The 20,787-nt window shown below is 43.3% G+C and overlaps 1 protein-coding gene across 1 annotated transcript in view; it reads right to left on the bottom strand.

Moving 5' to 3' along the window:
• ERCC6 (ERCC excision repair 6, chromatin remodeling factor) overlaps positions 1 to 20,787 on the bottom strand; it is a gene marked incomplete in the record, with an annotated part of 251,201 nt that overhangs the window by 138,717 nt on the left and 91,697 nt on the right. Inside the window, 2 exon segments of the mRNA XM_073596959.1 lie at positions 4,174 to 4,350; positions 4,447 to 4,617. Of these exon segments, the coding sequence (XP_073453060.1) occupies positions 4,174 to 4,350; positions 4,447 to 4,617 (348 nt within the window).

The following is a 20,787-nucleotide window of genomic DNA, read 5'->3' as shown; positions in this document are numbered from 1 at the left end:
AGAGAGCACGGGGATGCAGAAAAAGTTAGATAGGAGGAGCGGTGGGGAGACTGCACATAGTGGAATTGATTTTTCCATATTACTCCATGCAGCCGCTGAATGATCACTTCTCCTCCTCTCCTTCCTGCAGACATTCAGCGGCTGCATGGAGTAATAAGGAAAAATCAATTCCACTATGTGCAGTCTCCCCACCGCTCCTCCTATTCCGACACACAGGGAGGCTGCACGAACACTTACCTTCTCTCTGGTTGGCCAGGCAGCATAAGAGCTCCTTCCTCTTCACAATCATGGGGCACCGCAACTCAGCTGGATAGCTTCAGTGACCCCCCCGGCCCCGACTGCAGAACCAAATAGGAGGCAAGTGCGGAGAGGTCAGGTGAGCGGCACAGGCAGAAGGAGCAGCTCAGCTGCGGGTCCCACATGGACATGCCGCCTGCATACCTTGGAGCCGGGTGCTATCATGCAGCCGCTGCCGCCACCTAGAGGCCTCTACTATCCCGCTCCCCGCACTTACTACCACCGAACCGGGATGACACCTTGACAACATCAGTGATTGATCACAGGCAAATTAGGCGGCCGCGAGGCCCCTGTGACTGCGGGTCCTTAGGCAATCGCCTAATTTGCCTAATTAGAGAGCCGCCTCTGCTGACCGTTTCTCATTTTTCTCTGGGCGGACAACTCTATAAAATACCTCGGAATACAGCTCACAGCCAATCCTAAATCCTTATTCCAAGAAAACTTCATTCCCTACCGCCAATCCCTACAATTCCAATTAGCACACCTTGCCAAATTCACACTATCATGGATGGGAAGATTGGTGTCTTTCAAGATGCTTAAGCTCCCACAGCTATTATACCTATTCCGATACCCGCATCATATTTCCGTAAGCTACAGACAGTGTTAAACCGCTTTATCTGGTAGGGGAAAAAAGCGAGATGCTCACATGCTAAGCTCATCAAACATAAAGCAGCTGTTTTATTAAGGCTTGTTTGAAGGGTTCTCTCACACTGTCTCTCACTCATTAGGTGTGGGGATTAATGATCAAAAAGCTTTTCAAAAAAACCTTTTAATATTCCACATCTTTCATACATTAGTGGTGATGTTAAACTTTTTTAATGAAATTCATGTTTATTTTAAAAACCATTCCTACTTTTCCAACTATTCTCACTTCAACTTTTTCTTACGGATTTAAGCTATTCATCCAGTTACCTTTAACAATTCAGCTATTTAGCATTCCCACGCATTTTCTCCAGGAAATGCATTTTCTAGTTATAACAGCTTTTGCATTCAGTGTTTAATCTTTTCCCCTTCTTCCCTATTCAAATTTAAATTCTACCAATAGATGTCAGACCCTTTGTCTTCTTCCATTACAACTGGCCAAATGCATGTTTTTTTAATGTTTAATAGGCCTGGGAGATGAAACCCTTTATAAACAGCTTGTAGAAGACGAAAAAAACTAAAAAAAAACTAAATTGTTTTGTATTAGTTAATCCTGGGATCAGAGAAAAGAATGTATAAGCCTAACTGTAGAAAAATTCCAAGTTTTCTCATCTTTTCCTTAGTGATATATTTAGCCCAGGTTAACACTGACAGCGGGAATGAAATCTTGCGAGTTCAGCTGAACTTGCATGATTTAATTCCAGCATGTCAGTATCGACTTCGGGGGGGGATTTCAGAGACATCTGTGCGGGTTTCTGCACAAATGTCTATTGAAATCGCACCCCGAGGCCGCCAAAAGTAGTACAGAAACTACTTTGGGAATCCGTGCAACATTGCACCGATTCAGATGATGCCATGGCCGGCAATAGCTGCCGATTTGGTATGCAGTTTGACATGTCAAATCACTGCAATGTGAACCAGGGCTTATGGTAAAATCAAAACGTATTCTTTTTAAGAGTGGATCTAACCATCCAAAGGCCATTATGTGCTAGTATCAGTAATTTGTAATTCAATTGCAAGAGAAAAAAATGTGGTTTGATGAAAGGACATTTAACCAACAAGTGGTACAATACAGGTCATGATTCAATATTACCAGGACACTTAATAGATCAGCAGTTTCTGCAAAGTAGGTATGACCGCTGAGCATCTAATCTCCTAAATAATGTAATCTCTTGGAGGACAAACCAATACCGACAAATTAAAAATTCACACATCTTGTGCCATCTTGACTTTATATGGTGTCAGCTTTCTAGTAAAAGTACAGTGGAACCTTGGATTACGAGCATAATCCATTCCAGGAGAATGCTTGTAATCCAAAGCACTCGTATATCAAAGCTAGTTTCCCCATAGAAGTCAATGGAAATGAAGATAATTTGTTCTGCATTGACTTCTATTACATGCAATACCGCATGTGGCCAGAGGTGGGGGGGCGCCGGAGAGCCTCTGAAATACTCGGGGACAGCTCTGCTGAACTCGTAAAGGCTCGGAAACTGAGCATTTCCGAGTCATTCCGAGTATTTCCGAATGGCTCTGAACGGCTCCAAACCGCTCAGTGTCCCCGGCACCCCCTCACCTCTGACCAAATGCAGTACTGCACCAGACATTAGCTTGAATTCTGCTCTTTTTGCGAGACAACACTCGCAAACCGAGTCAGAATTAAAAAAAAAAAAAAAAGTTGCTCGTCTTTCAAAACACTCATTAACCGAGTTACTCGTAAACCAAGGTTCCACTGTATTTATAAAAGGTAGAGCATCTATCAGCAATACCAGCATGAGACTGTGTGTCAGGCTAAAGTGGGGAAAGGAGTGGTATACATAGAGTATCTTTTCTGGCTTTATAGCAGGACATGCTTGGAATTAGAGGTCAGCTAGGCTCAGATCTATCTGTAAAGGTGTTGTTCCAGTTTAAAAGATGCTGGTGGGAAGCAAAATGTATTTACAGCCACAGTAAGCTGAAGCAGCAGGTGCAGATAATCACCTCAAAATCCTTGGGTGCTAAGAGAATGAACTGCAATAATGTCATGAAAAGCAGAACACACTGCTGCTCAGAAGTCCATAATAAAGGCTGAGTGGAAATCAGATTCTGGGGATGCAGAGTGATAATTAAAGCCACATTTTGGCCCGATGGCACGCAGATGGGAAAAAAAAAAAAAGTGTCGAGTCCCGGGGATTAGCTGCAGGAGCAAGTCCCATTGAATGCAATTGGGGGCTACTAGCTTCCACAGGAAACTGCAGACACTATCAAGCAATTGTTATAAAGGCAATTACCTTCGAGTGATCAGCCCTGGACGCAGACTGTCTGCATCGAGGGTTGAATAAATGTGGGTGGCTGCAATTAGTTGCGGGAGCCGTCTGCCTCCCATTGTTTTCAATGGAGCATGCTCCTGCAGCTAATTGCCGTGACCCCTTACTGGTTTTATCGCATCTATGCATGGTCAGGCAAAGATGCAGCTGTGAATGTAGCCTAATATTGGGTCCACTTTGTGCATGAGCCTTAAATCCTTCACATGACAATCTTACATCACTTAGGACCTATATGTCACAACATCCAAAATGAACATTCTATTTATTATTCAAGCGCTTGTGGCAGCCTTTCATTTTTCTGTATCTGATTTGTTACACTCACAGAATCCCCCATCTCCACTCTTTGACAACACTGTACAATAAGCAGACCTCTAAAACATCAAAGAAAACAAAAGAGGGAACTGGGGGGTCCTGGTAGTTTGTGAACAACCTAACAATTGTTTTTTACCTGGGTGACCTGGCAATCGAGTTATGGCCTGCCAAGCTAAAGATAGAAAATTGTGTTTTAAAATAAGAAGAAACTTTCATGCCCTGGCCTCTCTGTAGTAGCTGCCTGAGAAGTGTGCATGTTCCCATTAAGGTCTTGGAATGGAGAAAGCCAAAGTGCATATTCTATGCATTTGGATTAAACCCACCTGACCAGATGAGGCACTTTTAACTTCATCCAAAGAGTACATTTTCATCCTTCAATATAACCAATATATGGTAACAAAGTATGAACGAGTTCGATTCAGTCAAACTAAAAAAGCAATTGCCCAGTCTGTTATTCATTATCTCTAAGCAGCTGGTGACAGTGTAAAAAGTAGAAATCAATAAATTACAATGATAATGTAATAATTTGTAGGAAGCCAGAAGATGATGATGAAGCCACAACTAGTTAAAAGGTTCCATACATTATATTCTACCAACTACACAATAAAAGAGTCCATACCTGTACAGGAGAAGCATTTGCATACCCTCCCATGGTGATGGGTACAGAAAACTGCTCCATGAACACTGGAAGAGTACCCAGTTTTCCAGGGAACACAAAGTCAAACAGAGACCATAACTCCCGCAAATTGTTTTGCATTGGGGAACCAGACAGGATTATACGATGTGGGGTACGGAACTGAGAAAGAAACACTTACATTAGAATAAAAAGAAAATATTTAGCAATCAAACAAATGCACATATCTATAATAATTTGTCATTCTATGCTAATCACCTGTTTGCAAGCCAGAGTGACTGCTGCATTAGGATTGCGGATCTTGTGGCCCTCATCCAGGATGATGTAATGCCAATTATATTTTTGCAGATCCTCTTGCAAAAGGCGCATATTAGCGTAAGATGTGATCAGAATACCACAACCTTTGCCAATTTCCCTGATCAGCTTAACCTGGCATAAGTGAAAAAAAAAAATTGTATAGGATAAAAACAAAGACAAATCTTTATATATCTAAGCTTCACTTTGTTCACAAAGTCCTACTCTACAAACGTTACAGGATTTACGATTTACTCCTGTCAGCACTATTAGAATACTCTATTTTGCGCTCAAATCTGCAGCCATACATCCATTCACAATGCTCCATGCCATGGAGAGGCCACTGGCTAACAAGGCTCAGCACTGGCTACATGGCTCCTTTGATATGTTCAATTCTGCTTAAAATTATGAATTTTAAAAAAGTGACTGTTACCTTTTTTCTACCCTCTTTTGTCAATGTTACTAAACTAATATTTTTTTTTCCATTAGGGAAACACATTGATGTGATCGGTCCAACCTCATCACTCCTGCACTGTAAGCAGTGCAGACCAGCAGGCATGCCATCAGGATCCGTGGCTACTAGCCAAAGCGGAGTTCACCCCAGCAAAAATTTAAAACTCAGCAGCTACACATACTGTAGCTGCTGACATTTAATATTAGGACACTTACCTGTCCTGGAATCCAGCAATGTCGGTACCTCAGCCGATGATTCCATCGGCTCTCAGGTGCTGCCGCCGCAATTCCTGGTAATGGAGACCTCACAGCCGGTTCCCAACTGCGCGAAGCGGTATGGCCTGGCCTGGCGGCCTGGCGGCAAAGGAAGGGAGAGGGGGCCGAACTTCTGTGTGATCTCGCCACAGCAAGCAGATAAGCAGAGCTTACACTTTTGGGTGGAACTCCACTTTAAGAGTGCTGGATCCATGGCTGTTCCAGGACTGAGGTGAATAAAACACTCTTCGAAAAAGAAGCATTACATCCTTGATCACAGGGGGTCTAGTTTCAATACTTTCTTGCTTTAATAATTTCAGTTACTGACCCACCAGAGCAAATGTACAGATAAAGAATTATGACATTTATATTTCTTTATCCGCATACTTGATTCCAAGGTATTGAAACCAAAGTGTCATACAAGCTGGTCAACTAGCTTTCTCAAAATAAAGTCAAAGTGCTAGCTCATGACTTTTTCTCATGACAAGTATAGGTCTTGACTTGTTAAATATTTAAAGCTGATCTCAAGGTTTCATTTACAGTATATGTGAACCCTTCCCTTGTAAAACAGCCCAGTTTAAAATAGAAATGAAAGGAAAAACATTTGTATCTACTCATAAAAAAAATGATAAATACCTTTTTTTTTTTTTTTTTTTTTAAGTGATCAAATACCCTCTGTTCTTAGCTGCATAAGGAGCTTGGAGAGATAGGGGTGATGAAACAGCAGTGCACTTTTCTTCCCAGTGAATAGCTGTGTAGGGAAGTGTGTCAGCACAAGTCTAATCATTGCAGAGTTCCCTGCACAGCCAGAAAACTGATCACACTGTGCTCTTATGATTAGTGTAGTCAGTTTTTAATAGGAAAGCAGAGGGACTGGTAAGAACACCAGGTATTTCACACAAAGGAAGCAATACAAAGAGAACAGGTAACTTTTTAACATATGTACATGGTAAAACAGGCACATATCAGGAATATGAAATGTTAGGATAACATATTCTTTAAATAGTTCATTTGGCCCATGCTGGTCCAAACTATTTATGTCACTAACAGTTGCAGCAGTTGTCAGCACTGTGTAAACTGTATGTAGCATCAGCTACATACACTATACAGCACTGTGTTCCAGGAACTTACTGTGTCGCTCCCAGAACAAAAACAGAGCTGGGCTGCATACTGCTCAGAGAAAGCTTTGTATTACATGAACTAATACAAAGCTTCCTCTGATTGGCTGAGGCATAGTTTGTGACATCATCTACCTGCCTCTCCGCTTCAAAGACTACAAAGCTCCCTGTGCTTGGCTGAGCAGCGCTGAGCCCGGCTCAATTTTGCTTAGGGAGAAGGAGGGGAAGTTCTCATCCCACTGCAAGAACACAGCTGAGGTTACATACTGTTTATACAGCGCACACAGATGTTGCAACTGTAATGATGTTAAGTTGTTTAGACCAGCTTGGTTAAATGAAACATGGAGATCAGCTTTAAATTTCCAGTTACTGCCCAATTCTAAGCAGCAGTGCATCAGATTCAAGCCTAGAGAGTCAGGCAGTGTAAGAAATAACTACTGGCCAAGAGAGAGGGTAAGAAAAAAAAGCCTTTAACACCAGCCACAAAAAAAAAAATCAAGCGATATGTGACCAAGTGTCTGATCTTAAAGGTAACATGCACTGCGAGAAACATGTAGGTTGTCATTGCAAACCTCTTCCACTGGCAAATACCTACTGTCACGCTGATCCAATGAGCTCAGGCTTCATTCACATCTGAACATATCAGAATCATGGGCAGAATTGCGTGATTCTGCCTGCATTTTCGGAACGTGCTAAAATGCATAATGTGCATTTAGGTGCCATTTATTAATGGCATCCCAAACGCGTTAAAGAAATACCTGAAAAACAAGCAAGAACATGCCAAAGTTGGCTCTAAAAGAAGGGTACAGGAGCTACTTTGGCACATTTTAGGAGTACAGGGCTGCCCTACTTGTCATGCCAAAAAGCGTGAATAACGCGATGCTCCTGCATCACTCAGATGTGAATGCAGGCTTAACCCAGGTTCACACTGCTCCAACATGAATGTCGGGAGACTTCCGATCCGACTTTGCCATTCAAATTCAGCCCAACTTTGATTTGACTTCATGTGACTTTTTACAATCTATGGCATTGAAGTCATATCAAAGTCAGACCAAAGTAGAGCAGGAACCTTTTCTAAAGTCAGAGTGACTTGTGTCGGATCGGCTAAGATGGCTCTCATAGGGAAACAATTAATTTGACTTGTCATGCGACTTGTGCTCTCAGAAGATAACATGTCACACCAGTGTGAACCAGGCCTAAGTGACAAAATTCTGACTTCACTAGTTGAATGGCTGTTTCAGGTTACTGTCAGTCACATGTTTCCAGTTCTGCCCTTCCAGCGCTCACTGGAGCGCCGGGCTGTGGTGGGGGTGAGAGCAGCTGGCTCAGGCTCTCAGCAGCGCGACCAACTGAGTGTCATCAGCTGACAGTGGACTTTAGCCCGCTGTTGGCTGAATACAAGTCACATGAGTGCAGAATGATCTGCACTCCTGTGACCTACAGGAGATCTAGGGCCAAAAGAACTTTGACCATACTTCTCATAAGGATATTAAAATTAAACTGCAGTAAATTAAGATTGTTGCACAAACATACAATCTGTTGGAGACAATAAACTATTCTAATAAATTACAAACATATATATTGAAATAACAACAGAATTAGAGGTAATGTAAAAAGAACAACCTTCCATAAGGAACATGGCAGAAAAAATCCTGAACTGAGCACTTATAAACTATATAGCATTTGTAAAACATATTTCATCAATCTTAATAGATATAATGCTCTCAATGCTTATTAGATGGATAATACGGTGTCTATCTATCTAATAGGCAGAAGGCCTGTTTTTTTTTTTTTTAATAGAAATCACTTCACTCTCTAGCACTAAAGAGATGACTTTAAGCACCCAGGAAATTTGATATAGATATTATACGGTTATTAGTATAGCAATGCTTTAAAGTCAAAGAGCAAAAATTCTGTGCATAAAGAATATTATGTTATATATATATATATATATATATATATATATATATATATATATATATATATATATATATATATATATATATATATATATATATATATATATATATATATATAAATATCTATAACAATTTCTATATCAAGCAGGTAAAAACACACAGCACAAAACAGCAAACGCCAAGGTGCTGGCATTTATAGCACACACCTTTACCAGGATACTATCCTCATGCACAAAACTTTTGGAAAATATTTAGAAAAACTGTTCTTATAAAAGTTGCTAGCAAAAGATACATAACATTTACTACAAAAGATAGAATTTTATCAAATGGAAGGACAAATCTCATTTGTATGCATACTTACAAGAAAAGTCAGCAGGCATTTACCTCTCAAAATTCGATAAGAACAAGAATGTTAAAGCGGAGGTCCACCCATCGCTTCAAAAATGAATAGCCAGCAGCTGCACATACTGCAGCTGCTGACTTTTAATAACAGGACACTTACCTGTTCTGGAGTCCAGCGATGTCGGCTGCTTACGGCTTCACGCTGGGAACCCTACTACGCATGCACTCCGCTCCTCTTTCCTATTGGCCGGAGGCAGGGGTAGGAGGAGGGAGAGGAGCGGTTATGTCAAGGGCCGTGGCGCAGGCTTACGGAAGTGGGGACAGGATAACTGTGAAAGACAGATATCCTCTCCCCCCCGAAATGTGCCAAATGTGGCACCTGAGTGGGGGCAGGGGGGGAATCAGATGAGAGGAAGTTCCACTTTTGGGTAGAACTCCGTTTTAAAGATGTGGTGACTCCAGTAATTTTCTTTTTTAGACTTCTATTTCTTATGCCGCGTACACACGATCAGACTTTCTGGCATACTTGGTCCGGCACACTTTCACACGGACTTTGTCCGCCAGGTGCGCCGCACTTTACAACGGACTTGCCCACGACCGGACTTTCCGGCAGGCTAAGTCCGCCCGTCTTTCCGACAGACTTTCAGAATGAACGGACTTGCCCACACATGGACAAGTCCGTTCATTTTGAACGTGACTCGGGTACGACGGGGCTAGAAAAGGAAGTCAATCTTGACGCTTTTATCGTCAAGATTGACACCTTGCGAGTCCCGTCGCGGGTCATACTAGGCCCTTAGGTCTGGTATGGATTATAAAGGGAAACCCCTACGCCAAAAAAACGGCGTGGGGTCCCCCCTAAAATCCATACCAGACCCCGATCTGAGCACGCAGCCCGGCCGGTCAGGAAAAGGGGTGGGGACGAGCGAGCGCCCCCCCCCCCCTGAACCGTACCAGGCCGCATGCCCTCAACATGGGGGGTGGGTGCTTTGGGGGAGGGGGCGCCCTGCGGGGCCCCCCCACCCCAAAGCACCTTGTCCCCATGTTGATGAGGACAAGGGCCTCTTCCCGACAACCCTGGCCGTTGGTTGTCGGGGTCTGTGGGCGGGGGGCTTATCGGAATCCGGGAGCCCCCTATAATAAGAGGGCCCCCGGATCCTGGCCCCCCACCCTATGTGAATGAGTATGGGGTACATGGTACCCCTACCCATCCACCTAGGGAAAAAGTGTCAATAATAAAATACTACACAGGTTTTTAAAATAATTTATTAAACAGCTCCGGGGGGAGGGTCTTCCTCCGGCTTCGGGGGTCCCTCCGGTTCCTCTTCTCCCGGCTTCCGGTTGGTTCTTCTCCGCCCTCTTCTCCCGGTGTTCCAGTTCTTCGGCCGGCACCTCCGCTGTCTTCAGGCCGCTCTCTTGCCAGCGGAGGTCCGGACTTCTTGTCTTCTTCCCTCTTCTCTTCTCTAGATGTTGACACGACGCTCTCTCCGGCTGGACTGCTTTCTGAGGGCTCCGTTGTGACTTATATAGGCGGAGACCCCGCCCCCTTATGATGTCACAGTCCCTGGGCATGCTGGGACTGTGACATTTTAGGGGGCGTGGTCAACATCACTCAGTGACCACGCCCCCTAAAACATCACAGTCCCAGCATGCCCAGGGACTGTGACATCATAAGGGGGCGGGGTCGTCGCCTATATAAGTCACAACGGAGCCCTCAGAGAGCAGTCCAGCCGGAGAGAGCGTCGTGTCAACATCTGGAGAAGAGAAGGGGGAAGAAGACAAGAAGCCCAGAAGTCAGGACCTCCGCTGGCAAGAGAGCGGCCTGAAGACAGCGGAGGAGCCGGCCGAAGAACTGGAACACCGGGAGAAGAGGCCGGAGAGAGCGGAGAAGAACCAACCGGACGCCGGTAGAAGAGGAACCGGAGGGACCCCCGAAGCCGGAAGAAGACCCCCTAAGCCGGAGGAAGACCCCCCCCCTGGAGCTGTTTAATAAATTATTTTAAAAACCTGTGTAGTGTGATTATTGACACTTTTTCCCTAGGTGGATGGGTAGGGGTACCATGTACCCCATACTCATTCACATAGGGTGGGGGGGCCGGGATCTGGGGGTCCTCTTATTATAGGGGCTCCCGGATTCCGATAAGCCCCCGCCCGCAGACCCCAACAACCAACGGCCAGGGTTGTCGGGAAGAGGCCCTTGTCCTCATCAACATGAGGTCAAGGTGCTTTGGGGTGGGGGGCCCCCGCAGGGCGCCCCCTCCCCCAAAGCACCCACCCCCCCATGTTGAGGGCATGCGGCCTGATACGGTTCGGGGGGGGGCGCTAGCTCGTCCCCACCCCCTTTCCTGACCGGGCTGCGTGCTCGGATCGGGGTCTGGTATGGATTTTAGGGGGGACCCCACGCCGTTTTTTTCGGCATGGGGGTTTCCCTTTATAATCCATACCAGACCTAAGGGCCTGGTATGCCCCACGCTCGCCACAATAGGAAAATTTGTTTTTCCTATTGCAGCGAGCGCGAAATGCAATACCCTGCCTTGCGTCGTATCTGGTCCGTTGGACCAGCATACAGATGAGCGGGCTTTCCGTCGGACCAGCACACAGACGAGCGGGCTTTCCGCCAGAAACTGAGTCCGACGGAAAGATTTAAAACATGTTTCAAATCTAGGTCCGGCGGGCTTTTGGGAAAAAGTCCGCCGGAAAAGTCAGCTGGAGCCTACACACGGTCGGATTGTTCGGCGGACTCTGGTCCGCCGGACCAAGTATGCCAGAAAGTCCGACCGTGTGTACGCGGCATGAGTGATCCTGCTAGTAACAAACTTCGTGTTTTAGGGTGTCAATGTTTCTTCACTGTAGTGCATTTATGGGAAATCAGTGTTGTCACTGTAGGACTGGAAGTCTGCACTTTAGCAAGTGTAAAGCCTCTACTCATTTAGTAAATCAACCCTACTATTTCCACTAACATTTCAGGCTTCTGGAACATTCCTGAGGGCCATGCTAAAGAAAAAAGATATTTACCAACTTTTTATGTGGTCTGTAATTGTATGCTTATGTTGTTTTTTTTGTTTGTTTTTTTTCTTCTGAAAAGTTTGCTTAAAGCTACGCTCCAGGAATTCAGCCACTTCGTAAAATTACAAGTTAGGTCCAACAAGGTGCATGTAAACCTTATGGACTTCTCTCTTTTGAATAAAATATAGTCACCGCTCTAGGCTGTTTTCCACCTGTATCACCTCCACTGCATGTTAGCAGGTGTTGGCCCTGTCCGTCACAGGCTTGACAGTAGAAGAGAAGAATCTGGTCGGCCGCAGTGTCAATAAAATCAGACATTTTGAAGAAAAACACGCCACACTACATTCATAGGATTATCATAGCGCTCCTTCTAACGCATTTCCCATCAACATCAGCGCTTAGTCATAGCCAATACTAAAATGTTCACGCAGGCATACAGGTACATACATACAGATATGCACAAATGCATTTAATTCACAGTTCCTGACAATTGTCGGTAATTAACGGTCTCACAATCTGGAGAGGTAATGCAAAATAAAGCTATAAAACCAAATATATATATATATATATATATATATATATACACATATACACACACACACACACACACACACACTATATATATACCGTGGATATAAAGTCTATACACCCCTGTTAAAATGCCAGGTTTCTGTGATGTAAAAAAAATGAGACAAAGATAAATCATTTCAAAACTTTTTCCTCTTTTAATGTGACCTATAAACTGTACAACTCAATTGAAAAACAAACTGAAATCTTTTAGGGAGGGTAAAATTAAAAAACTAAAATAATGCGGTTGCATACGTTTGCACACCCTTTTATAACTGGGGATGTAGCTGTGTTCAGAATTAAGCCATCACATTCAAACTCATGTTTAATAGGAGTCAGTCCACACCTGTCATTATTTAAAGGGAGTCTGGTTAACCCCAAATAAAGTCCAGCTACTCTAGTAGGTCTTTCCTGACATTATCTTAGTAGCATCCTACAGCAAAAGCCATGGTCCGCAGAGAGCTTCCCAAGAATCAGAAGGATCTCATTGTTAAAAGGTATCAGTCAGGAGAAGGGTACAAAAGAATTTTCAAGGCATTAGATATACCATGAAACACAGTTAAGTCAGTCATCATCAAGTGGAGAAAATATGCCACAACAGTGACATTACCAAGAACTAGACGTCCCTCCAAAATTGATGAAGACGAGAAGAAAACTGGGGAGGCTGCCAAGAGGCCTACAGCAACATTAAATGAGCTGCAGGAGTATTTTGGCTGTGTGGTACATGAGACAACAATGTCCCGTATTCTTCATATGTCTGGGCTATGGGGTAGAGTGGCAAAACGGAAGCATTTTCTTATGGAAAAAAACATCCAGGTCCGAGTAAATTTTGCAAAAACACATCTGAAGTCTCCCAAAAGCATGTGGGAAAATGTGTTATGGTCTGATGAAACCAAGGTTGAACTTTTTGGCCATAATTCCGCAAAAACAACACTGCAAATCACCAAAAGAACACCATACCCACCGTGAAGCATGGTGGTGACGGCATCATGCTTCGGGGCTGTTTTTCTTCAGCTGCAACAGGGTCTTTTGTCAAGGTAGAGGCAATTATGAACAGCTCCAAATGCCGGTCAATATTGGCACAAAACCTTCAGGCTTCTGCTAGAAAGCTGAACGTGAAGATGAACTTCATCTTTCAGCATGACAACGACCCAAAGCATACATCCAAATTAAATAAGTAATGGCTTCACCAGAAGAATATTAAAGTTTTGGAATGGCCCAGACCTGAATCCGATTGAAAATCTGTGGGTTGATCTGAAGAGGGCTGTGCACAGGAGATGCCCTCGCAATCTGATATAATTGAAGTGTTTTTGCAAAGTCAAGATGTGCCATGCTGATAGACCATACCCAAAAAGACTGAGTGCTGTAATAAAATCATAAGGTGCTTCGACAAAGTATTAGTTTAAGGGTGTGCACACTTATGCAACCATATATTTATTTATTTTTTTATTTTACTTTCCTCCACCTAAAAGATTTCAGTTTGTTGTTCAACTGAGTTGTATAGTTTATAGGTCACATTAACCCCTTCATGACCGCCGCACGTCAATGTATGTCGGCAGAATGTCAGGTGTGCGCAAAAGGGCGTACCTGTACGTCCCTTCGTAATCCCTGTCTAGCGGGCGCGTGCATGCACGCACGCAGCAGGAGCATGCCTGCGGGTCCCGCAGACTCAATGTCCGCCGGTGGCCCGCAATCGCCGTGAGGAGAGGCAGAACGGGGAAATGCTTAAGTAAACAAGGCATGTCCTTATTCTGCCTAGTGACATGACAGGGATCCACTGCTCCCTGTCATCGGGAGCAGTGATCTCCGTCATGTCCTAGCTAGCCCATCCCCCTACAGTTAAAACACAGCCAGGGAACACACTTAACCCCTTGATCACCCCTAAGTGTTTAACCCCTTCCCTGTCAGTAACATTTATACAGTAATCGGTGGCTATTTTTAGCTCTGATCGCTGTATAAACGTCTATAGTCCAAAAATAGTGTAAAAAGTGTCCGATCTGTCCGCCGCAATGTCGCAGTTCCGCCATTGCTAATAACAAAAAATTATAATAAAAATGCCACAAGTCCATCCCCTATTTTGTAGATGCTATAACTTTTGTGCAAACCAATCAATATACACTTATTGCGATTTTTTTTTTTACCAAAAATTTGTCGAATAATACATATCGGCATAAACGGAGGAAGAAATTATTTTTTTTTATATATTTTTGGGGGATATTTTATTTTTTTTTTCAAAATTTTCGGTCTTTTTGTTTATAGCGCAAAAAATAAAAACCGCAGAGGTGATCAAATACCACCAAAAGAAAGCTCTATTTATGGAAAAAAAAGGATGTCAATTTTGTTTGTGTACAATGTTGCACGACCGCACAATTGTCAGGTAAAGCAACGCAGTGCCGAATCGCAAAAAATGCTCTGGTCATTAAGGGGGTAAAACCTTCCGGGCTGAAGGTAGAAAGAGTTCTGAAATTATTTACCTGTGTCTGATTTTTTTACAACACAGAAACCTGATATTTTAACAGGGGTGTGTGGACTTTTTATAATATATATATATATATAATCTATATCTATATCTACATTTCATGTACAAATAGATCACATGGGAGAACTACAAAATACAATGTATAAAAATATAGAAAAGTTTGGAAAAAATCATTATCCATGTATAGATTTGTTACTTCCTATACACCTATGCATGAATACAAGGATAACTTAAATGGGTGTCACAAATATATCCATGGATAATGATTTTTCCATATTCTTACCCATTGTATTTTTGTAGTTCTCCCATGCGATCTATTTGTACATGAAATGTTATTATATATATATATATACACAAAATTTTTTTTTTTTTAGCAGAGACCCTAGAGAATAAAATGGTGGCCATTGCATTATTTTATATCACACTATTTGCGCAGAATCGGAATCTTTATTCATATAATATAAATATATATAAATAAAGATTCCGATTCTCGGCGTAACATCAAGTGTGTTTTTTCCCCCAAAAAAAAACTGCTTTTAAAAGAACGCTGCGCAAATAGTGTGATATAAAATAATGCAATGGCCACCATTTTATTCTCTAGGGTCTCTGCTAAAAAAAAAAAAAATTTTGTATATATATATATATATATATATATATATATATATATATATATATATATATATATATATATATATATATATATATAGTGTGTGTGTGTGTGTGTGTGTGTGTGTGTGTGTGTGTGTGTGTGTGTGTGTGTGTGTGTGTGTGTTATATATATATATATATATATATATATATATATATATATATCTATATATCTATCTATATATATCTATATATCTATATATATATCTATATATATATATATATATATATATCTATATACATACACATACACACACAAATAAAATATGTTTTTTTCTAGCAAAAAATACTGATTTTAACTTGTAAGCAACAAGTGTCAGAAAAAGGCTTAGTCTTTAAAAGTGGTTGTTAACCCACTATTGTATAAGCATGCCATCCCCTCTGTTATATAACGCTATCTGACCCTGTGCCTGTGCTGTATAAAAAAAAAAATAAGATTTTTGGCTTACCATAAAATCCATTTCTCTGAGTTCATTAACAAGACACAGTCTCCTTTATTCAGAACCATAGGGTTATATCACCCCCTACAGCAGTGGTTCTCAACTCTTGTCCTCAGGACCCACTAACAGGCCAGATTTTAAGTATTACCTTGGGGAGATGCAGACTAGAATCCTGCAATCACTGAGCAGCAAATTATATCACCTGTGATGTATTTCAGTTATCTTGCAAACCTGGCCTGTTAGTGGGTCCTGAGGACTGGAGTTGCGAACCACTGCCCTACAGGAATGGGACACTAGGCAGAAAAAAGACTTTCCTACTCCCATGGGCAGTCCTAGGTGATATACATGAAGAGGGGAAGAACGGGGCTGGACTTTAAATGAGACATGCAGTCAACAGTGGTGGGTGCAAAAGGCAGCATATTTAATATAGATCATGATTAAAAATTTGTACAGTGAGATACATGATAAAACCACAAAATTCATATATATATACAAATAGGAACATGAATTGCATGACAGTGTGTAGACCCTTATGCTACATTCACTGAGAAACTTTCAATTAGCTTGAACTTTGTGATAACAATGCAAATGTCCATACAACTGAAAAATACATGAAAACAATCGGTTGAAGCATTGCATGTACTATGGCTCTACGCGTTTTGTGAAGTATATTAATCCACTCATCAGGAGCAGCAATGTCTTTGGTCTGAAAGAAAGACAATGAAAAGTGTCTAAGTCACTGCCTTGAGGGGGAGGAAACACCAAGGAAAAAGATGTGGTAGGAAAATTACTGTAAATAGTACTCACAACCGCCATGTGGAGATGCAGTCTTGAGAGCTGGAGGCTCCCCAAAGGGTGTCTTGTTCGGGAGCTGTGGCAAAGTATGGCACAAGCGGGCCTGCCAAAAACAGCCCCATAGCCTGAGGAGAGCCGTCCAAACACTGGTGGCTCATGTAAAACAGATTGCAAATAGTGGCTACAAAAGTCTTGAATGGTTTCTAAAATTTAAAAATATATGAAAAAAGATAAATAAAATAGATATATAGTATGGTTGTCAGTAGGCAGTATCTGTACTTAAACGGGAACAGAATAATGCAATTATAAGCATATATCTGCCTTAGTTACCTGATGTTCGACTTGAAGTAGCCAGAATGTGCATTTGGTGCGACAGGATAGCGCCACCAACGCTGACACCCTGCGAGCAGAAGTAATGGCCACCAAGAAGGCCATCTTCTGTGATAGTGTGAGCAGAGAAATTTCTTGAATATTTTCAATCAGAGGCTTCTGTAGAAGCGAAAGTACAAGATTCAAGCCCCACGGTGGCAGGGGAGATCACACCGGTGGAATCACATGTCGCACTCCCTGAATGAAGGTACGCACCAAGGAATGCGAAGCCAGGGAGCGTTGAAAGAAAACCGCCAAGGCCAACACCTGGCCCTTGAAAGTACTCAAGGCCAAATTCTTTGCAATGCCCCTCTGAAGAAAAGTCAAAATCCGAGTCACCGAAAAGGAACGTGGGTGAAACCCCACTGACTCACACCATGAAATGTACGCTTTCCATGTCCGATAATATACCTTCCTGGAAGTAGACATTCTAGCTTTGAGCAACGTCAGAATCACCAACGCAGATAAGCCCCTATCCTTCAACACCTGGCTTTCAATAGCCAGGCCATTAAAGCCAGCGACGGTAAAGCAGGGTGGAAGATCGGCCCTTGGGATAGCAGATCCTCCCTGAGAGGCTGCCGCCAGGGGGCGTCTGCGAACAGACACACCAGGTTGGCATACCAGGGCCAACGAGGGCAGTCCGGGGCCACTAGAATGACCGGAATTACTTCGATTCTGCACAACAGCCGCGACAGAAGCTTGAGAGGAGGAAAGGCGTAGATCAGAAGATACTGGCCTCACAGAGCGACCAGAGCCTCTGAGGCATCCAAGGGAGACCCACCTGCTGGACAGCAGCAAGCGGGCTGCCATCTGTAACTTCTGGAGTTTGTCCTGCGGAAGGACCACTCTGGCCCGAGCGGAATCCAGTCAGACCCAGATATAGCAATTTCCGAACTGGAATCAACGCAGACTTTCGGTAATTTATCAGCCACCCAAAATCTGCCAGAATCTGAACAGTGATCTCCACGTCGCTCCTCAGGGCCGCTGGGGACTCTGCTTGCAGAAAAAGATCATCCAGGTAGCCCAGAACAGCAATTCCCCACTGGCACAGCAGAACCAGAACTGGGGCCAACGCTTTGGTGAAGACCCGAGGAGCGGAGGCGAGACCAAAGGGTAATGCCGCAAACTGATAATGCTCCTCTCCCACAGCAAAGCGGAGGAACCGCTGGTGCTGTGCACAACTCGGAATGTTCAGGTAGGCATCCTTGATGTCAATGGAGGCAAGAAAACCCCCCTGATAAAGAGATGCCACCACAGAACAAATGGACTACATTCTGAACTTCCGCACCCAGCGGTTCAGGGCCTTGAGGTCCAGAATCAGACATATCATACCCTCTTTTTTTGGGGATCGTAAATACGTTTGAATAAAAGCCCTGGAAATGTTCTGACACCGGAACCGGGACAATCACCCCTTGTAGCAACAGGCCTTGCATCGCGCCCCCCCGGTGGTCTAACAAGTGGTCTGGTGACAGATGCAGATTGGATGGAAAAAGTCTGCTTGGGGGACAAGTCTGGAACTCGATCTTGTAACCAGACAGAATCACTTCGTGGACCCACTTGTCATTTAACAGAGGTCCACAGGCCCGGAAACCAGCAAAGACATCCCCCCACCCGGACTGTGGATGAGGACGCCTCTTCATGCCAAAGGAGCCTTATCTGGGGGTCTGGAGAAACCCGCTGTCAGTTTGCCTGACCAGGTCCGCTTGGGACCTCCCAAGGGGGACTTGAAAGACTTCGAGCCTTTGTCGGTGGACCCTGAGGGACGAAAAAAACTTTGTGTGCAGAGAAGGAAGGGCCACGCTTGCCACTTGACTTCTTCCCCTTCTTTGACTGTGGAAGAAAAGTAAAGTACCCCCCCCCCCCCCCCCGTGACACTCTTAATGATATCATACAGAGTGGCCCCAAACTATCGTCTTGAAAGGGCAGACCAGCTAGTGCCTATTTTAGAGGCATGGTCCGAAGTCCAAAACTTAAGCCACAATACCCGTCGAAGCACTACCGCTGAAACAGATAACTTAGAAAGCAAGGGAGCTGCGTCCAAAGAGGCATCGCAGACAAACTGCAGCCCCTGGACCAGTTGGTCCGCTAATTCCATGAAGGCAGGAGGAAACTGGCTAAGAGACTGAGGGCCTATAGCAGAGAGGGGGGAGTATATCACCTAGGACTGCTCATGGCCGTAGCAAAGTCTATTTTCAGCTTAGTGTCCTACTCCTGTAGGGGGCGATATAACCCTATGGTTCTGAATAAAGAAGACTGTCCGTCAATGAACGAATGAGAAAATGCAGATTATACCTTATATCAGAGAGTCTCCTGGCGCTCGCGTGACTCCTCGGCTCTCTCCTCTCCCCAGAGAGGAGAGAGATCCGAGGAGTTACACGATAGCCGGGAGACGCTCTGATAAAAGGTATAATTAACCTTTTTATTTATACAGCACAGGCACAGGGGCACATCGCATTATAACACAAAGGGGATGGCATGCTTATACAATAGATATGAGAGCAGCAGGAGGGGAGGATCATGGAGTGGACAGAGCTGACAGGCAGGGAGGGAGGGGGGAGGAGTAAAGCAGAGAACAGGGCTGTGGATGACGGAGGCATGTAAACTGACCACGGTGTCAGGGCTCAGCAGCCATGATAAACCGTGGTCAGTTTACAAAAGGGGAGGGCATAGCCAGGCAGGATCAGCCAGGTATTTCAGGTGATACAGAAGGCCAAATTACACAGCACAAGCACTGTGCTGTATAACACATGCTGTAAGGGAACAGGATCCATTTTTTCTATTTAGGGTAACAAACACTTTAAGTGGTTAAACTGCCTTCTTTTGCATACTAAAGTTCATCCCTTTGATATAAAAAGAACCAAATGATACAATGTTTCTTTTTAACTATTGTTGCCTTATGAGTTTATGTGAAATCTCCATTAATAACCGTAAAATATTGTAATAATGAATATATTTCATTTAGCTGGCATCTATGAAAGCCGGGCAAAAAGGGTTTCATTTAAGCTTTTGCTAAGAGCAGAGAATGTGGGCCAAGGCTTGTATATGCAAACAATGGAGAGCCAATTCCATTGTTCTACACCTACTCCTTTGAAAGGGTGCCATGCTGGGATATGCATTGGACCTAACTTCCTGGGGAAATGCAATTAACACACTTGGCCAACATAGTCACAAGGATTTGCATGAAAGGGGTCCGACTTATGGAGTAAGCCCTCCAAGCATGATCCAAGCTAGGCCAACCAATGAGACATCAGCTTGGTTTGATATACTCAGAGCCAAGGGGGGGTATGGCTCTCTTTCTGATAGACCAGCAAGCTGAAAGGAACATTGGTAAGGATGGGTAATTATGGGAAAGGAATGCCCTTTTACTTGTAACTAAATATGTGTGCAGATTACTGTATTGAGGAATATACCCTGTATTTCTTCATATAAATACTTTATTTCACCCTAATATTTTCTTCCTTGGTGTAAGAAGATAGATAGATGATTGTGTATTAGCTAGACTTTCAACTGCTTCCTAATAAATATTATATTTTAAGCTTTCACTCTTGGTCGAAAAGAACTCTTATTTAACCCACATCATATCTATGAGATATGAAAATCTTAAATATAGATTTTTCAGGGTAACAGATGGCGACCACGAGAGTAGATTACAAGACTGAAAGTATTTAATATAATACCGAGATTTGTGTAAGGCAGATTAAGGTTATTGGGGGGGAATTTAAACTGAGTCAGTTTGTCCTGGAAGTTGGAGATCACAACTATTTTATCTAGGGAAAAATATAGGTAAAGGTTTGTTTTATTAGTGGGTATTAGATGAACTCTAAAAAAGGAGGGAGGATACACCACATATTTTGTTTTGCTTAATATCCCGTAATTATACTTGAAAAAAGTACTTTGGATGTACCATTATAATCCGG

The sequence above is a fragment of the Aquarana catesbeiana genome, linkage group LG08 (assembly GCF_042186555.1).
Source record: "Aquarana catesbeiana isolate 2022-GZ linkage group LG08, ASM4218655v1, whole genome shotgun sequence".
In the NCBI taxonomy this organism is placed as follows: Eukaryota; Metazoa; Chordata; class Amphibia; order Anura; family Ranidae; genus Aquarana; species Aquarana catesbeiana.
The sequence above is the reverse complement of the archived record's forward strand: the minus strand, read 5'-3'. Positions and strand labels throughout refer to the sequence as shown.